We start from the raw sequence: 20,786 nt of genomic DNA on the forward strand, positions 1-20,786 counted from the left end.
TTACCTCGTCCTTGATAATTCATATCCTTCTTCCTCGATATTTATTTGATAAAGAATAAACCAAAAGAGAATAAGAGCAATATACAAAACACACTGACAGTTTATGAGTGCGCTAGTCAACAACAGGAAAATAATCCCTTTTTTATAAGAGTTGCTGCCATGTGAAGCCCACTGAATGATCCTGGTGTCAAAGAAATCAAATATAATAATACTACGTTCAAATGTCTTCCGTGATGCTAAATGTGATAGTAAACAACAAAAACAATGCAAACTAGGTTTTTGATTTATATTTTCATAAATGTTGAGGGAGCAGACACTTCGTTTTACAAACATCTTGTTTTTGTTTTTGCACAAACTGAAAGCATATTTTAGATTCTCAAGGTCATGCCGATGTCAAACGTTAGGGAAGTATACAAAAAACATCAACATAATACGATTATATTATTTTCCTGCACATATATGAATCTTTTATGTTGGGACCATAAAGCACGCAACCTTGTAAAATTATATTATGATTTTGTAATTGCGGAAACTAACAAAACATAATACACATATACAAAGAGAAGAAAACAAGAATTGCATTAATTATAGTGTCAAACCACTGAATATACAATGGCAATTTAAAAAGTATCTATCACGACGTTATACACAAATGCGTAAATTTGTAAGTAAGCGAATCTATGACGAGCTTACTAGCATATTCCCTGAACTAATTAAATAAGTGTGTGTATCATATAATGTAGAGTGTCAGATTCTTTTTATCGCATGTATTTTTCCAATTAAGGTAAACAAACGACAGTTGTAACAAGAAGTGACGAATGTCCCCGAAGTGCCATCCCATTCAATAGATAATACAGTTAAAACTATGTCTAAATTCCGAACAGCTGTCATTAAATATAAACTATAAACAAATATCAGCTCCCACCATGGTCGACAACAAGTGTTGAGGAGTGATCCAGTAAGAAGTAGGAAACACATGTGCAAAGAAATCTTAAAATTGGGCTATGCATGATAAAGTTACAGCTTGTGAAAGACCAGTTTTACCTTATATATGCATATATGAAACATTCCCTAATCATTCAACTCTAAACGTGACCTTTGATCATAAGGAAGGGCCATAGGTATTGTACACAGCACATCAGCCTTATGTCGAAGCACATATACTTAACACAAACAATATATTTTAAAAGTCTCCCTGGGTATAACAAAGTTAATGTCCAGACACGGGTATTATATCTATGTATATACATGCAGCATTCCATAATGCGTTCCAAGGTAATCCTATCATTGCTACAAAACATCGATGCATGTGTAGAAAGTCCAGATTTCATTGAATTATTTCAAAGTTAGAGGCATATTCATGCATATAATTGATATTGTAGGTACGTACCTCTCTTTAAACTATATGTTTGAAGCACCTCATTCACACTATTTTGAGGATTTGCTTAAATATTTCGAAGTAGTTTCTACAGCAGGTGCGTATAGGAATTATGTCGTGAATCGGTCATCTTCACTGCAATGTATTTTGACCGTTATATTTCCTCTTCATATAATACAGTAAAAATGACTTCAAAACTTTCAACCTCTTCACTTTTCATTAGGATGGAATGGCGTCAACAACAGATATCGATTCTACAAAAGAAACTATATGTACAAGCTATCATGTTTAGACAATTGTGAGTTTTGCGCTGCGTCTATTTTAACGAAAATGATTGCCCTTTGTTCTTGTTCCTCTTCCTAGAGTATAATAAGAACAGAACGGATCCATGTTTTACAGAATTATGCCCAAATTCTTCTCAATCGAAACACAGTTAAGAAATTTGTATTAAATGCAGATTCACAAATCCCATTACAACTGTCCGATTTACATAATACTAATTATATCATGTCTCTATTTGCAGGCAAAACAAAATACTGGCTAACAAGGCATCCATATTTTCCCATGATTTTTGCCGTACATAAAGCATTGTAGCATGTAATTGCCCAAATCTCCTACGCAGTGATCGGCCTTGACAAGTATGGTAGAACTTTGACACAATTAGCGAGTAAAGCTGGATATCAGCTATATAATTTGTATACATTTTTATTTTGAATATGTTTTCTTCTTTATTTTTTAGTTAGTTTCTTTCAAATTTCAATACAAAAGCTGCATTGATGTTAAACTACCAAAGAATCATTTATTATACGCAACTCACTTATAAATAATTTAACTTGATATAGTAGTTATGAAACATTCTCTCACTGCCAAAGTTAACATAATAATTATTTGGTATCCAATTTACATAATATTTTTGCTTATATTTTATTTTATTATATTATGTTTGTAAGTTTAGATACGTGACATGTTTATATGTATAACTATATGTATTACGACGATGTACACATGTATAATTCGAATAAACTGTCTGTTCTGTTCTGTTCTGTTCCTCAAGATATCGAGCCATCCGATCGAAATTTATATGAACAAAGAGTAAATAAAAATCGGTCCTTTTAATTTGGTTCGAGCCAACGAGGATATCGAGCCATGAGATATCGAGCCAACGAGTTTCGACTGTATGAAATTCTATGATCTGATCTTTTGTCAGCAATCTTATATCATATATTTGCAGATACTTACGCAAAAATTTGCTCTTTCCAAGACAAAAAATTAAAAGGTTGTAAAAACGCTCTATGTTTGAGAGTGCAGCTTTAACATCGGTCTTTACCACATTGTTGTTTAGACCCTAGAGTTGCAAGTTTGTCCTTAATCTTCCCACATTACTTCATTCTTTGAAATTGTATCACACTTACCTTAATTTATCTAGTATTTGTATAACTCTGTCAGATTCCGTGAATGGCAGATTGTGACTAAGCATCCCATAGACTACAATGCACTGGTTTGGAACTGCCAGTGCATAGTACATTCATGGAATACTAGTCATGTTCAGATGTTTATAGCAATTTCACCAATTTCCTATGTAGAGAATACATGTCTTTGGTCAAAACCAGCGTGAACCATGATGAAGTTCTCTCACCTTTAGAATGAACAACATATAATTGCATGCACTTCTCTGCATATTTCACAATAGAAAGTTTTGCAAAATTAATGTTATAAATAGATGCATACATCTGAAGTTTCTGCTAAATGATTTAACATTTTGTGCAGGTTTTATCTAGCTAACCTTCATGTAAAATTTGGTTGACATTTGAGAACTTTTGCTTAGCAAATCATCTATTCCATGGCTAATTTACATAAAAGGGATGCTACTCTTTAGTCAAGCCTACGGTTAGAGACGGCCTTTCTTTAAATACAAACTTTGATAGTACTCCATCAATAAATACATAGGTTTTTGAAGCTATTTTTTTGTAACATTGCACGAGATTCCTTTTGTCAGTCAAATGACTGCCACTAAATCAGCTTGGCATTGCCATCGTTTTGCATGCCTGTTATGCCAAGTTTTTCATGATAATTTAAGTGACTAAATTTTTGATGGCTGGCAATTTTTTTCTTGGTCTTTCAACATCACATCTGGTCAAAGGAGTGGATTGGACAGAGGCAAAGCTGTTGCCTATTTGGGGTACTTAGGGCTAACACATCTAGCCCAAATTGAAATTCTAGAACCGCCCCTGCATATTAGACTGATACTGGTACACTAAATTATTCACAGATTCAGACTTCAGCCTGGTTCAGGGACACAGGATCGTCATTTTGAAACTGTTTCAAACTTTCAGTGTTTGACTTGGTTGAACATATTGATTCGTTTCATTTCCTTCTGTTAACTTTCAAATTAAAAGCGCCGTCTTCGGAAGATTAAGCAGAATCCATATGTTTTACTCGTTATTTTGGTGATAAAACCATGTTAGTGGACGCGGAAGTTGACATGTCGATTGACTGGCTCCCGTTTCATCTTCATTCTCTATCAAAACCGAGAGGCAGTACCAAGGGAAGCAACTACGCACGTATAGCAACGCCAAGGGAGGCAAGTCAGTCGAGTTTTTCGGAAAATGCCGAACAGGGGGTAGTTTGTAACAAAACTGCCAGCTTATGAAAATGATCTGAACTGAATAACATATCGTATCAAACTTGAAAATTATCAATCTTTTATATCGTTATGTAATAATTAAATGTCAAATATCAGTTCAGTTCTACTTTAAATATGTGTAATAAATAAAATAAATTTGTTGTAATATTAAGTGATAACAATCAATAATTAAATGTTAATCAAGCTGTATGGGTCGATATTCCACTGTAATTTATGTCTGTAGTGCGCTGCGGTTTGTCGTATTTGCATTTTTAAACTGAAACAATACATATTCATTGTGTCACCACAAAACCAGTTTAGAAAGAAATCGTCTTTTAAACATACGCCATCTTAATTAATAGTCGTCTCATTAACCTTCTGTTAGGAAATGTTGTTTATTACTAGAGGTAGGTTGTATTTCAAGTTGGAAAAATGTGCAAACATTACTATGAACTTGTAAATTCCGTACCATTTGCTCTATTTGACACTAGGCAATGTTTGCTGCTTTTTATTTTGTTCCCGTGGATCAGATGCACGTGCAGATACGGGTATATAACCATCAATTTTCAAATTGTTCATTATTCAGTCAGCAAACGTTTTATAATGCAGATAGCGTCTATGCACATGGTAAACCCACCTAATTTATAGGTTGAAAAAACATAGGAAACAGTTATCTTTCTTAAAACACATCCATGAAAAAAACTGTTATGTCAATTATTGCTTATAATACTTTCTTCAAAAAAGGAAAACTCTATATAAAGAATATTTGAAAACTTCATAATTAGTACATTTAATTGATAATTGGACTGTGTCGAACCTGAATGTATTGAACTTGATCATTTGTTGCAGCCGACCAGCCTCCACGCTTCTTTTCTCCATTCTCAACTTGGTATGTAGAGTTCAACCTAGCACGCCACGGTCCATGGTGGTAGGAAGATGCATTAAACTGAGAATCCGGCACATTAATCAGCAACGATGTGTCACAAATACCTTGAGTATTAAGTTAAAAAGGTAGTACTTACTGATGATCATAAGGCTATTTGCGGATTATTTAACGAACACAATTTTTAATTAACTCTTTTAATATGTCCCTGTCTTATCGCACATAACAGCCTCACTTCAAAAATCAGTATCTTATATCGGTTGTGTACACAACTATACTTAGTAAGTGGTAAGGACGTGGGTCTTTCACCCGACTCGTTGACTCTACGTACTGAACACATGTGCAAAGAAATCTCAAAATTGGTCTGTTTTTGATAAAGTTACAGCTTGTAAATGAACAACTATACCTTATGTATGCACACATGTATATGAAACACTCCATTATGACTCAACTCTGAATGTGACCTTGGATCTTAAGGTAAGGTCATAAGTATTATACACAACACGTCAGCCTTAAGCCCAAACACATGTTCCAAACATATACATTAAATTTCAAAGTCTCCACGGCTATAATAAAGTTAATGTCAAGACGCTGGCACTAGATCTATATACACACATGTACCTGATGCGGTAATCCCTTCATTGCTTCAAAACATCTATGCATGTGTAGAAAAAGTAGAATTTCAGTGAATTATTTCATAGTTGGAGGCATATTTATGTATAAAGTTGCTATTGTAGGTACGTATGTATCTTTAAACTATATGTTTGACACACCTCATACAAACCATTTTGAGGATTTGCTTAAATAGTGTGCAGTAGATCCTACAACAGGTGCGTATAAGAAAGATGTTGTGATTTGTCCATCTTCGACGCAAAACATTTTTGAGCATTTTATTTCCTCTGCATAATATATAGTTAAAAGGACATTAAACCTTTCGACCCCCTAACTATACATAGGCTGGAATGGCTCCATTCACCGATATCGATAATACAACGAAAAACTACATGAGCAAGCAATCATGCGTAGATAATCGTGAGTTTTGCGCTGCGTCTATTTTAACTAAACTAATTGCCCTTCGTTATTTTTTCTCTACATAAAGTATAATATAAACAGAACAGATCCATGTTTACAGAATTATACCCAAACCTATTTATTTCCTTTGTTTGAAAGTACTTAAAAGTGACATTTTTTTGTTTATTTGGCAATTTATTATACAATTTGAGGGATTGTTTTGATATCATTTGTAACTTGAATTCTGGGTTTGGCCAGTATACTCCAATAACAGAACGTTATCTAGTAAATGTCTGCTGTTTACTGATTAAAATGTCAAACACTCTTGTGTACATTATTCAATAATTTTGGCAAACTATATTATTCCAAAATTCCAATAATAATTAAAATTGAAATGTTTCTTCTTTCGAGCGATCATTCATATAACATATACGTATACCCATGAACATATGGATATGAATTATCGTAGAATATGATAGTATATATATTGCAAAAACAAAGGCATCTCGGATAAACGTTGATTAATCCCAAATATGTTTTAGCTGTTGCTGGGCGGTTTTAGCTGTTGCTGGGCGCTGGGTGCTGGCATATTATGTGTAGCCTAAATCTGTTCTGGTAGTGATGCATCTCCCTTATTTTATGTTGCCCCAATGACATTCACAGAAAGTATTTCTCCCCAGGTAAACTTCATTTTTTTCAAACCAGAATCTTCAAAGGAGATTTGGCACGTCACTAATAACCAAAATGATTTGTTCTTTGTTCCAAGTATGCATACAAAATAAACGATGAACACCAGCATCATAGTAAAAATCATCTTACTTTCATATTTAAAAATCTTTATCAGATCATTTTAACATGGCTTTCTCTTCGTACTAGCACTTTATTACTGTAATTGATTTTGATGGCGTTCATCGCTACTCAGCGAAACAAGTTAAACGAATTAAGCATCTTATGTATTTGATACATAAGCGGGTACATTCTTGGGATTTGTTTAAATTGAACAAAGCTTATTTTCAGTATGATTTGCTTTTTAGCAACGTTTTCTCGTACTCTTGTTCAATGTGTATTTCAAGCTAAACAATGTCCACATTTAGGTCTCATCTATCTACAGAAAACAAACGTCTACCGACATTTGGAAACTACTGATAACATCTATCTTCAAAGAACATCATGAGAATTGGTTCTTTTTATAACGAATGATGTAGCATCTTGATGTTGGTTGTTTGTTGCTGCCAACCAGCCTCCTCGCGTGTTCCATCTTCCCTATGGTATGTAGGGTTGATTCTAGCACGCCAAAGGTCATGATCTCCATTTGTCAGAAACAAGGAAAATGCGTTTAACTTAGAATCCGGCACAATATTCAACATCAATATGCCACAAAAACCTGGAATATTAAATCAGCAAAGTGGTGTTGGCGTTATTGTTTACTTGTAAAGGGAGTAATGATATGCGTGTAGGCTATGTCTAACCGGAAGCAAGGTATAGCATGAAATAGATATATAATTTTCATAGGTCATAATATGTTTTGTCTAACGATTCATCAACTCAACTCAACTAAACACAATTTATTTGTAAAAAAGGCCTCCGACCCAGAATACAACATAAAAAAACGTTTGAAATAATATAATCTGTGCCACCCTGAAATACTGACTGCTTTATCATATACTGCAGTCATGATTTGATAGATAAGATATGCAACATATTTAACGACAAAGCTATCTTTTATCAAACGTTGTCCTTGTAGTGTTGATATGTGAACATAAACTGACTAGCTTGCAACTCCATGTATAAAGCGGGATGGGTATACATGCTTTCCCTCCTTCGTCATACTATTAGTGTTCTGATAAACAGAAGATTATAAACATAGCAAAATGTACAACAAATAGACGAAAGAGACATCACTATCTTTAAGCCCGAAGCACAAAAATACATGAACTACATACTAATTATCCAATACCACTCATTGCACCAAATGAAGAATTAAACAGTGAAAAAAACCTTCCAAATAACATTTTGCTAAATCTCTGAACTCTTAAAGCTGCCAGGTAAAATGTAAAAATGAAGCTGTCTCCCAAAAGTGATGTTTGCACGCGGCCTGTCAGTCAAACTAGCTGGTCGATACCCGACTTACCAATCATCTTTTAGATAAAGTTGGGCTTATCAGTTGCCGTTGCTATTGGCCCCGAACTCATACAATCTGCACATAACAACAGTAGTGTTATAACGCTTTTTCTAAACAAATATGTTTATCATAACTTAAAGATAGTTAAGTCAAATAAGCAAATCCGAAATACTGACATTTTCCCTTAATACTGCTCAAATAATGTACTTCAACCCCCCAAATGTATTCATCGTTAATGTAATCGTACATAATATACATATATTTTCCGTTAGCCATTAGATAGAAAATGAGTAATCAGTATTAGTGATATAACGATATCATGCGATTTATTTTTATTGAGAAATTTGTCTCCATTTGTTGCGTAAAATTTGAAATCCGAAGCAAATACATTTGCTTTTAAGTATGGTTTGACATACTTTTAGGGGAAAAGACAACTGAGTTGATTTGAGTTACAAATTTATATTTTGTTTCAAATTTAGATAAAAGATTTAATATTATCACAGACCTATGAATTGGTTTATAGGTCCATGACATCGTATAACCCAAGGTCATAAAAAGTATAGACTATATATCAAACATAATCATCTTTGCAATCGACGCAAACCAAATTATAAACTTGTGACGGTGACTTTCTTCATTTCTTATTCCTTTGTTGCTTGTTAAAACAGTTTTGAATTTCATTTAGTATGGATATTTGTGAAATTTGATGTTAATCATGGACAAAAGCATGTTCTTCCTGATATTGCCAATAAACTGAAACTGAAACGTATATGAAAATATTGAGAGAACCATTAAGGTTGTTACATAAATACTAATAAATCATTAAACTTGTATACAACAGGAATTTTTTAATGGAGAAAGGAAGAAAAATAGGAACATCCATTGTGCTTTCGCATTTGATATAAACAAACGTTGATTTTGTTGCCCAACTTAAGCCAAAGTTCATTTTACAAAGCTTCGTGTCTCTTTTGTTGCCCTCATAATAGTTTCATCTGTTTACAGGAAGATAATATAATTATACTTTTATTATCAACTATATCTTTTTCAAAAAAATGACATAGGCATGTTTTTGAAAATATAAAGTATGCTATCAACTTGCCCAATCTCAAAAACAAATTTGTTAAACAAAATGTTTGCTTACTCGCTGTTTTTGCAGTTGAAACGCAAATACCTAGGGTGAATTGATTGGCCGGTGTAAAGTAAAATACTTAAATATATACATTCCCGGACAGAGGTCTTTCAGTAGTCAGATATTGCAGTAACGAAAAGGAAGAAGCTCGCAATTATGGAAAGGATGATTTTTATTACGTTTGCATTTTTCTTTCTTATGAACAATGCTTTTGGAAACACAGATGACATAAATGACGGTAAGTGGAAGTAATTGTAAGTAATGTAAACAGGATAAATAAAATATACTGATTATATCTTGAGCTTCATAATCTGAAGTGCAGTCTTTATGTGCGAGAAGAGTGATATTTAATTCTGGTAACACATAAATGGGACTTTAAATCTGGTAACAAGTGAATGGGACTTTTAATCTAGTAGTATGTTTAAGGGATTTTTATCTGGTGATATGTGAAATGGACTTTTAATCTGGTAACACGTCAGAGGAATTTCGCGTCTGGTAACATACAAATGGTACTTTTCTACTCGAACCATTGTAAAGGTAATTGTAATCTTGTAACATGTAACATGGACTTTACATCTGGGAATATGTGAGAATAGCTTTCCATCTCATAACATGAAGGGGCGTTTCGTCTGATGACATGCGATGACAAGTTGACTTTTTCGTTTAGTAACATGTTAAAGGGGCGTTTCGTATGGTAAAATGTAAAAGGAAGTTCTCCATCGGGTACAATTTGAAAGCAACTTTCTTTCTGGTTACACGCATTACTTTTCGACTTTTCGTCTGGTAACATATTAAGGGAATTATCGTCTTGTAAAATATAAAAGGGTAACGTATAGGGTCCTTTCGTCTGGTAAATGTACAAGGGATTTTTCTTTCGGTAACATGTAAAAGAAACTTTCGTCTGGTGTAATGTTACTGATATTAATTTACGTCATCTCATGAACTACTGAGCACTGTATGTAACCTATTTGTTTAATTTAGGGTCTTAAAACAATACAAGATCAAGCTGCATACTTTTGTGATATGATTGTCAATTAAGAGCAAAGATATCTTAAAGGAAGTTAAAAAAAATTGTAACAAAGTTGTCTGAATATTTGTATCGCGAGTCATCGTTTAATATCGCTTATTAAATTTTCCCTTCATTTTTTTAATCCTTGCAGTCGTTAAAGGGATATGAGTAGAACACAGCAAATTGTTTTTTTTAAATTACAAATATCTTTATTTCACATGGAACATTAATGAACATTCAATACAACAGATCAAAGGCCACGGTCAGATTTAAATTACTTATTAAACTGAGTTTGCTGCTTTGCAGACTGTTTAGTATAAGTGTTTTCAAGTTGTTTAGTGCGTCAACATGTAATAAAAAAGGTAAACTATATAACATACATTCAAAGGATTTACACAGTGTACTTCTTAAAGGTCTTTATCACATTTCCTTTTCGTACTGTGGATACTTATAATGGGTTTCGTTACAATTAGTTAATGTATAAGATAATTTAGGAATGAGCTGAGTACGGTGGCATACCTAAAGGAAGTCAGAGAGCATTGCCTTCTTTGTTGTTGCAAAACCAGCTCCAACGATATTTCTTATGAATTTACATAAATTTTTATATATGCTTATCAAGAAAGGGATATGCAATTACACATGGATACTGTTTTTAACAGCTATAAAGCGTTTTATAGAAGATTTATCTAATATAGATACTTACTTTATAAGTATACCCCAAACACATCATCGTTTATGTAATATTGTAGGTATTTGTGACATATCGTTGCTGAATATCGTGCCGGATTCTCAGTTGACTGCCTCTTCCTCCTGGTCGGAAACCCATGGACCGTGGCGTGCTAGGTTGAACTCTACTTACCATATAAGAGGTGGAGAACAAATGCGAGGATGTTGGGCGGCTGCAACAAATGACCAATTTCAATACATTGAGGTGTTGTACCATTTATTATTAAAAAAAAACTTAAGATATGTTCTGAAAGGTTTTCCAAATATCGATGATACTAGTTATTATTCTGCTGGTATTTCATGTGCTTGCATTCAATATCTGCAGTCTGAATATCTAGCCCACATAGTATAACGTCCAAGAACGAGCATGTTGAGTCAATATCTGCAGTCAGCATATCTAGCCCACATAGTATAACGTACAAGAACGAGCATGTTGAGTCAATATCCGCAGTCGGCATATTTAGCTCATAAGTATAACGTCCAAGAACGAGCAAACTTTATCAATATCCGCAGTCGGCATATCAAGTCCACATAGTATAACGTCCAAAAATGAGCAAGCTTTATCAATATCCGCAGTCGGCATATAAGTCCATATAGTATAACGTCTTAGAACGAGCAATTTTAATCAATATCCGCAATCGGCATATCTACTCAAAATAATGTAACGACCAAGAACGAGCAAGTTTAATCAATATCCGCAGTCGGTATATAGTCCACATAGTATAACGTACAAGAACGAGCATGTTGAGTCAATATCCGCAGTCGGCATATCTTGTCCACATAGTATAACGTACAAGAACGAGCATGTTGAGTCAATATCCGCAGGTAGCATATCTAGACCACATAGACTAGTATAACGACCAAGAACGGGCAAGTTTAATTAATATCCGCAGTCAGCATATCTAGTCCACATAGTATAACGTCAAAGAACGAGCAAGCTTTATCAATATCTGCAGTCGGCATATCTAGTCCACATAGTATAACGTACAAGAACGAGCAAGTTTAATCAATATACACAGTCAGCATATCTCGTCCACAACGAGCAAATATTGTGTCCGTTACCGCATGTGCATTCAATTCGAATAGTCGAGAAATCGCATTATGAGCGCATTTTATGCGGATGCTGATCAAATGTAGATATTGCTTAGCATGAAAATCATATCATATATTTAGAACAAATCTTATCTTATCTTTTTAAATGGATTTTTACTTACAAATTTGCATTTTGGGACCCACGTATTAAAATGCTGATGTGGAAGACGGATGCGTAGTACGGACGCAGAACGCTGGCAAATGAATATCGGCTGAATTTGGCTCGATACAAATGCTTATCCATTGATAAAAAGGAAAAAAAAATCAATTAATTGAAATTCCATTTTTATGCCTAATCATTTGAAATACAAAAATAACAGTCGTGCTGACAAGACATTGGACAGTGGACTTTCAAATGAAAGTCGTGCTGCCAAGACATCGGACATTGGACAACCAAACCCCTACAAGCATTTACATCATATATATTTGGTTCAAAAGTTGCGCCCCCCTCCTTTAACTTAATCATGGAAAGTCCTGGATCCGCGCCTGGTCACTGTTATGATGTGGACCTGACAAGGGATTTCAAAATACGTCTTAAGTTTGATCTGAATAGCAGTGAAGTGAAACTTTTTTTTCTGTATCTTGTTAATACAGGTGATTCAGATATAAATTATGTTCGTATACACAGTAGGTGTGTCCGTTTTGAGAGTCCATGCAAAACGCTACCCCTCGTTTCTTACCTTAATAACGATTTGAAATCATTTGCTGTTCACCCATTCAGTCTTTGAGGTTCACTTAGATCTGTTCACAAAATGGCCAATTCCTTTTTAATATCAGGTTTTTGATTGGTCACCAAAAGTATTCATACCTTGTATAAGCTATATATCAAAGAAAAATCTGTAATGATTATAAAAGTAGCAAATGTGGAATTATATTATTGCGGATTGTATTGAGCAACACAAATAGATCACCTTTACTAAACATATTCCGACTTTGTTTCGCAAGTCCGATCTCACCTTGGACGACGGAACTTTGTACGGTTAGAAAGGGCATGTATAATATTTGCGTGGTAAAAATGCTTATACACGATGTTTTACGCTGGATGCTCACCAAGGAGTCCACCTTCTAATATATTAAAACTATTCAAATTGACATAAGGCGTTTTCCATATATCAACAGTTATAGCAAACAACACAATTTACGAGTAAACGAGGAAACACATACGATTGCAGCAATGCGTTCCACCAAACAGTTATTCCTAGTTAGGTTATTCAATAACAATTGTAATTATACACCTCACTTTTGTCTACAAAAGAGATATTTTGATTATCAGAAACATTTTAAATATTTTTGACACTTGACCAAGCGCAAATTCACTGTCAGGTCATGTGGCCGTAGTGAAATTTTGAATATCATAAAAGGGCAAATAACTGCTTCAATATTTTAGCTAAATCATGGCGTGATTGCCCCCCTTATACACATACAGCAGAGACGTCACGTTCAATGTATACAGAAAAACATCAGACAACAGTCTTTGAAGGAATTGTAGCGTAATTAAGCTTGGAATTTTGTTCAAGATATAATTACTTTATTATGTTATATTTTGTTTACCTTGTTAAACTTGTTTGAATAAATACATTTTTAAACTATTTTATGTAGTTAATTGTGTTCGGTATAATAAAATAGATATCATATGACAGCATGTGTGACATTGATAAGGTCAACCCTTGAAACAGAATGTTACCCTCGGCTAACGCCTCAGGTGACATTTTGGTCTCGGGTTGACACTATCAATGTCACACATGCTGCCATATGATATTTATATAATAATCAATATGTAGTGATATAACTACTGCCTTTATGCAACAATGACTATCTGTATAATTTGGATTTCATATTATTGGTGCTAACATCTGCAACATTTTGTAAATATTGTGCTCAATAAAAGTTAGAGATTCAAATATGAAAAACAGTTCAAATAGACTATAATACTGGTCCCGTATTATTCAGCTTATGGACACGTGCACTGCTCATATCTATCTAAAAAGATTATTCGATGTCACCTTCTAATTGGTGTCCGAAATTGTCCTTTAATACCTAGAAATTAATAACACTCCAATGTCGAGCCAGCACGGCTTTCACTTTTCTGGCACGACATTCGATTTTGAATGTCCAATGCCCAATGTGCACAACTTATATTTTAGGATGACTAATGTCCAATGTTGTTCTGGCACGACATTCAATTTTAAATATCTAATGCCCAATGACGTGCCAGCACGATTTTCATTTGAATGTCCAATGTCCAATGTGGTGCTGGCACGACATTCATTTTTGAATGTGCAATGTCATGTCTGCACGACTTTTATTTTTGAATGTCCAATCTCCAATGCCGTATGTTTAACTAACTTCACACAGCTACGCAGAACAGCTTATACATAAACGAACAGTTGCAGTCAAACCGAGACGGCTATTTTCGTACTACAAAGTATACATGTAGTTGTGAAGAATTTCCCTTCCAGAAAATGTTTCATCTTTCACAGGTGGAGTTTGCTAATATCACTGAGGTTTTGGCTGTTGTGACCCGTGCAAGAGATAATTCCGACGGCTACAACCAATATGTGACATCATATCGAGTACTGTACAGCAAGAATTGCATGATATACAAGACCGTTGAAAATGAGGATGGAAGTGATGTAGTAGGTCTTAAAATATTCTCTTTCCCATTAATCTAAACGTTAAGAATGGACATATTTATGCGTTTTAAGATCAGGCACTTCTTTGAGGTCAATTTGTACTGTCTAGAATCCTCTAAAATAGTATCAAATGTCCAATACTTAAAGCATAATTACTCGAACCAAGTAAAGTCAAGATATAAATCAGCACTCAGTGCCCGAAGACCACATGGCTTAAAACATCGTATTTGTATTAAGTAATTTGTTCATGACTTTATTGTGTTCAAATGTCTGTTGTTTGGTTTGCCATTCTGACTTACTTTATTGTATGTTTTATCTTTATCTTTAAATCATACTCTATTACAATGGAAGCTTAATTGGAAAGCCCACTGGTCAAACAACTTAATGTATTTAACGTTTTTGCCGGGTTACAACTGAGCACCTGTCCAGTATCTCAAGCATTTTGTTATGCATACCTCTAATATCAAATTCCAGATATTTGTGGGTAACACCGATACGACGAACATTGTAACAAATCGATTTTCAACTCCGTTGGAGGCGAAATGCATTCGAATCAATCCTTTGTCTTGGTACGGTCACGTGTCATTGCGATTTGACCTAGTTGGTTGTCCAGGTAAACTAATTTATATATAAGTACGGAATACCTATGGTTTTTATAGTGAACACAAGAGAACATATTCAGATGAAAAAGCAATTATTCATGAAAACACATACTATTATTGTTTTGTCATACATATGATAACCAGCGGCAAAAATGCGACGTTTATTGCAGGTACGTGTGTAAGCCAACTTCTCAGCACAGTGCAAGATTTTCAGTTGACTGCCTCTTCCTCCTGGTCGGAAACCCATGGACCGTGGCGTGCTAGGCTTAACTCTACATACCACATTGCAGATGGAGAAATGATTCGAGGATGCTGGGCGGCTGAAACAAATGACAAACATCAATACATTCAGGTTAATATTCATGAATCGAACGGAATGAGATTACTCATTAGACTAAAAATTAAGCTCAATACCCACTGTTTCTACAAAGCAAATTAAAAACCTCTTTGGTTTGTTATAGGAAATGTTTGAGTATCAGCTAAGATACAATCAAGTAGTAGTAAAAGGGAAAGAACAGATGTAAAACAAATGCCGGAAGCATATTGAATGGCCAACGTATATGTTTTGTCTTTCCTCTAACATTCCCAATTCATTGACTACACAAGACGAAACTATTAAATATTTCAATGTTTGATAGTAATTTGTAAGATAGCGCTTGTACAATGTTGTTGCAAACACATACACTTTCAACACAAATATTCAAATATACATTAGTATCGAAACTCAAAAGATATACTCAATCATGCTATATATATTTACATTATAAAACCATTTAAACATCAATACATCTGATTTTGTCTGTAAAAAAGTAATTTCCATAGTGTTCATACAGAGGGTCCAACGCTGAATGAGCAGTATACATATACACCAATTTCGAATGACTGACAACTGGATAGGTGACTATCATTACAAGTTTGTAATGACCAATAAAATTATCATATAGAGAAAACCATTTCCCGCCTATTTCACTATATTCAAACGACGGAAAATACATTTCAATTGCATAATAGACACATATTGACACATATTGACACATATTGACACATATTGGAGGAGCTTCCAAGATACGTAATGCATATATTTATTCCAACAGAACAGTTTAATATACATATCAAAACTAGCAGGTAACAGCCTATGCTATGATTTTGGTATTAGACCTTACTGCACCTTAAATGCAATAGAATATTTTAGGTTATTCATTGAATTGGAATAAACGACACTAGAATGCAACAATAAGCTATAAAGAATTATATTAACATGCTTATGTGTTTTTTATCCTAAAAAAAAACAAAAAACTTAAATATATGTATTTTCACAAGGCCTTATCAATTATAAAAGTTAAAAACAAATAAAAAAACGGAACAACAAACACACACAAAACACACAACGTTATTTCACAGAAAAAAAGTAATTTATTCAACACTAGAGACAGGCATTAAACTGTATGCACTTAATGTGTAAAATCAAGTTGCCTGCCTACTAATTGCATGATATGGTGACCGGAAAACGAGCTCCGGACTATGTCGCAAATATTCTAAAAACTGTTGTATGGAGCCAATGTTGACTGTCGCAATTAATACTAGCATCATTGATTTTTTTTCCATCCAACTTGCGCAGTCAATAGTTTTCTATAAGCTACTTGTTATACTCTTTGCTGGTGGATTGTTCTTTCTAACTTTTCGTTGCACCATTTTATTAGTTGGAGCATGCGTGTTTGGTCAAGTAATCGTGTCCTGTTTAGTTTAAAGGTGCGTTCGTGAATTAACTGCTGTTTTTGTTGATATTTTGCACTGTTTTGAAATGTTTGCCTGATATTCACTACAAATCAAACGTCAGCTCGCGTAAGGGTGGGACAGAACTTCGACGACGTCCTTTTCGAATTGACGTTACGTTCGTATACCATAGGGCGCCATTGATTATCGTTTAAGGCATATATAAAATGAAAAAAAAATCGTTAAAGTGTACGATCACAATACATAAGACCTCGTGAAATATAGCCTTCTATGCTCACCCGATGAATTATATTACGATCTTACTTTGAAACAAACACTTATCCTCTATAAAATTTCATTTTTTTTCCGTGTCGTGAGGCTAGTTCCCTTTTGATCAAGGGATGACCAATTATAAACAATTATATACACACACTTATTATGTTATTTTATTGAGACATGATAATTGAAAAATAGTTATTTTTAATATTAGGTCGAATTGAATGAGATAAGTGACGTGCGAGGAATTGTGACAAAAGCGAGGGATAACGCAGATGGTTACGACCAGTATGTCACTTCATATGGAGTGTCTTACAGCATGGACTGTGTAATTTGGCGCACTATTGATAACTTTGACGGAATAGACACGGTATGTGAACTATAGTTATCAATTAAATAAATTACTAACATATTTGTATGTCCTATGTGATATTACAATTGAGTCGCAAAGTTTAGTATCATATTTTCATTAGTGTTGCAGTGTTGTATATTTGTGATAACTTGAGACACTAATTTAATTGCAAAATAGTTATGGCAATAATAACATGTTGCCATCTACGACGTTCCTGCAAAGTCAAAATTGTTTGATGTGACGACTAAGATCCGTTAACGAAACGAGCACAAAGTTAATATAAACTGGCGTGGTACTCAATATGCAACTTTAGTCAACCTAACGGTAATTAGGCATTGACACTATATAGATATGTTATTTATTAATGTAATCCGATAAGCTATATCGTTCTTAGTTGAACACACGCCAAGTTGGATATCTTTTAGGTCATCAACATTCGTAAAAAAAGACAATTCGAGAGAAAGTTATACACGAATAACGTATTTTGATACAATGACAGCAGTCATGGAAGTACTGATTTATAATGCATTTATCTTTAGATCAGCAATTAAGAATAGAGTGTTTGTTTGGATATCAATTATTCAAGATTATTATATCGATTGATTGTATTCAGGCATTCGCTTCCTTCTTATACTGTTAGTAATTTTCTAGGACCTGCCTGTGTTTATTTAATAAAAGTATACTGAAATAAATTTCAGATATTTGTTGGCAATACAGACACTGAAAACTACAAGACAAATTGGTTAACCTCAACTCTGATTGCGAAATGTGTTAGGATCAATCCGTTATCTTGGTACGGTCACGTGTCTTTGCGTTTTGATTTGCTTGGATGCTCAGGTATAGTTGTGGTTATTTGGTTATTGTTTGGATATAGATTATTCCTTTGTTAAATCCTTTAACGACATACATATTGCCGTTTGGGAGGAGCGTTCAGTTTAATATAGCTTCATTAGGCAAATAAGAGAAGAAAAGATGTCCAAAGAAGTTATCGAAACAAGACAATAAGCAGTGAAGATTTATTAAAGACGGGTTAAAATATTGTTTAGATGCTTCTTTTAAATTTGACTAAAATAAACAGAATGATGTCTGTCTTAACCTAAATTGCGAAACAACTCTCATTTGCCTTATTATTCTGTACTTACAGCTCGCAGATGTTCGTTCCAGTAGATATTTCCGGGAATTATTTCGAAGACTTAGAGCTGATATGATATGTAAAAGTGAATTTAACATTTGACAGATTTTCTGAAAATTGTGAATAGTACTTAAGACTACAAACAGCACAATAAACATTGTCTTTTATACCGGCCTGGACAAGCTATACTAGAATGTTACTATTTGTGTAAAAATGCATTCAATCATAAAACTTGGAGATAGCTCAATACAAACAAATTGTTTATAACGTTTTATAACACGATGTCATAAGACAAAATAACGTAGCATAGCATAACATAACATGCAATAACATAGCGTAACATAGCATAACATTGCATAACTTAACATGGTAAAGGATAACACATTATTTGATAACATAGCGTAACATAGCATAACTTAGTATAAATAAAAAAATCATTACAAAGCGTAAGATAGCAAAACATAACATAGCAACCCACAACAAAACATCAAATATTTATAAAAGAATAAAATAATGGAACCAAACAAAGTGATACATAACAATTCATAATTATTAATAATAATATTAACCTCGATGAAAATGAATTGATGAATCATATAAACATTGCTAATTGATATATCTTCTTAAAGTATCATTGGTTTATGACGGAAAAACTTCTAAAACAGGCTTTCAGATATTATAAATTAAGGAATACTTTCTCAAAATTTGTTAATGGTCAATATAAACTCATATCAAAGCATAATAGTAGGCTTAAATCGCTGATTGCTTATAGTATTGCTCATCCCGATGTTTATGGTGATGTTTTAAACAAAATTCGTAAAATTAAAATGTTTCCAGCAGGTTGTTGGGCAGAGAGACTTAATGAATAACTTGGATTTTATTTAAACCGTGGATATAAAGGCAATATTTTGAAAAGCACTTGCCTTCTAGTTTTTGAAGATGAATTTCTGAAACAAAATATAGGGTTGAATAAAGCATCCTTACATAACTAAGCTTTCAGTGCTTTGATTTTATGAAGACTTTGCTTATTTTTGTTATCTTTAAAACCTTTTTTGGCGAAGACGTTTTTTGCTGATTCGGAGTGTTTTAGCATGTGACTTCATTTTCTTCAAATAGTTTACATTTTCAAATCATTTGGAAGGAAAGATTAGCTAATACATGTCACTTTTATTTTTAATAATGTTTTCTTTATTTGTTCCCAGTTTTAGTACAATGATGTTTTTTATTATGAAACTCTATGATCACACAGTTTTAAACCTTTTATAAGGCAGACTGTGTGTTATGTTTATAGTTTCAAATAATGACTGCATCGTATCTTTGAAAGGTTTTTGCATTAGGTGCTCTGAATTGTATTCCTCCCTCTGCAGATAGAGTTGTGATCTCTAATCATAGAAGTACTTGGGGTTTACCTATAAGTTTATTATTATTTGTTTTATTATTAAGTTTCCTCAAGTTAATGCATACTTTGATAAGATTTACCTTTTGCGTTTTATCTTAATTTAGGAATGTTGGGAAAAGAGTGAGGTTTGTGCGCATAAACTGGTTTAAACCCCCAGTAAATTACATTCTACTGACCGTTCCAAGGCGTTACAATCATCGATAAACATACCTAGTTTTATATATATAGTATGTATGCACTGTACTGTTTGTGGAGTTTTGTGATGTTCTTCCATGTTTCTTGTTTGTGATTTTATGTTCTATATCTTTGGCGTTTGCCCGTTCCCATTAAACCTTGTTTGTGTTTAAACTGTTTGCTACTGAGCTTGTTTCTGCAACCAAACATTACCTAGCCTCCTAAAACAAACCGTAACCAAACATTATCTCGCCTCCTACACCACCTGCAACCAAACATTACATCGTCTACTACACCACCTGCAACCAAACATTACCTAGCCACCTACACCTCCCGCAACCAAATATTACCATGCCAACTACAACACCCGCACCCAAACATTACCTCGCCAACTACACCACCTGCAACCAAACATTACCTCGCCCCTACACACCCGTAACCAAACATAACCTCGCCATCTAGACCACCAGCAACCAACCATTACCTCGCCCCTACACCACCCGCAACAAACATTACCTCTCCACCTACACCA

At 33.9% G+C, this 20,786-nt stretch overlaps 1 protein-coding gene across 1 annotated transcript; it reads left to right on the forward strand.

The window, feature by feature from the left end:
* Positions 1–9,202: 9,202 nt before the first annotated feature.
* LOC128209435 (lactadherin-like) lies at positions 9,203–20,433 on the forward strand. Its single transcript, XM_052913464.1, has 8 exons — positions 9,203–9,384; positions 10,905–11,086; positions 14,454–14,609; positions 15,081–15,219; positions 15,379–15,560; positions 17,412–17,567; positions 18,248–18,386; positions 18,694–20,433. Exons 1-8 carry the CDS (start codon positions 9,303–9,305, stop codon positions 18,714–18,716), a joined length of 1,059 nt encoding a protein of 352 aa, XP_052769424.1. The 5' UTR covers positions 9,203–9,302; the 3' UTR covers positions 18,717–20,433.
* Positions 20,434–20,786: the final 353 nt, after the last annotated feature.

This window comes from Mya arenaria, chromosome 2 (genome assembly GCF_026914265.1).
Source record: "Mya arenaria isolate MELC-2E11 chromosome 2, ASM2691426v1".
Taxonomy (NCBI): domain Eukaryota; kingdom Metazoa; phylum Mollusca; class Bivalvia; order Myida; family Myidae; genus Mya; species Mya arenaria.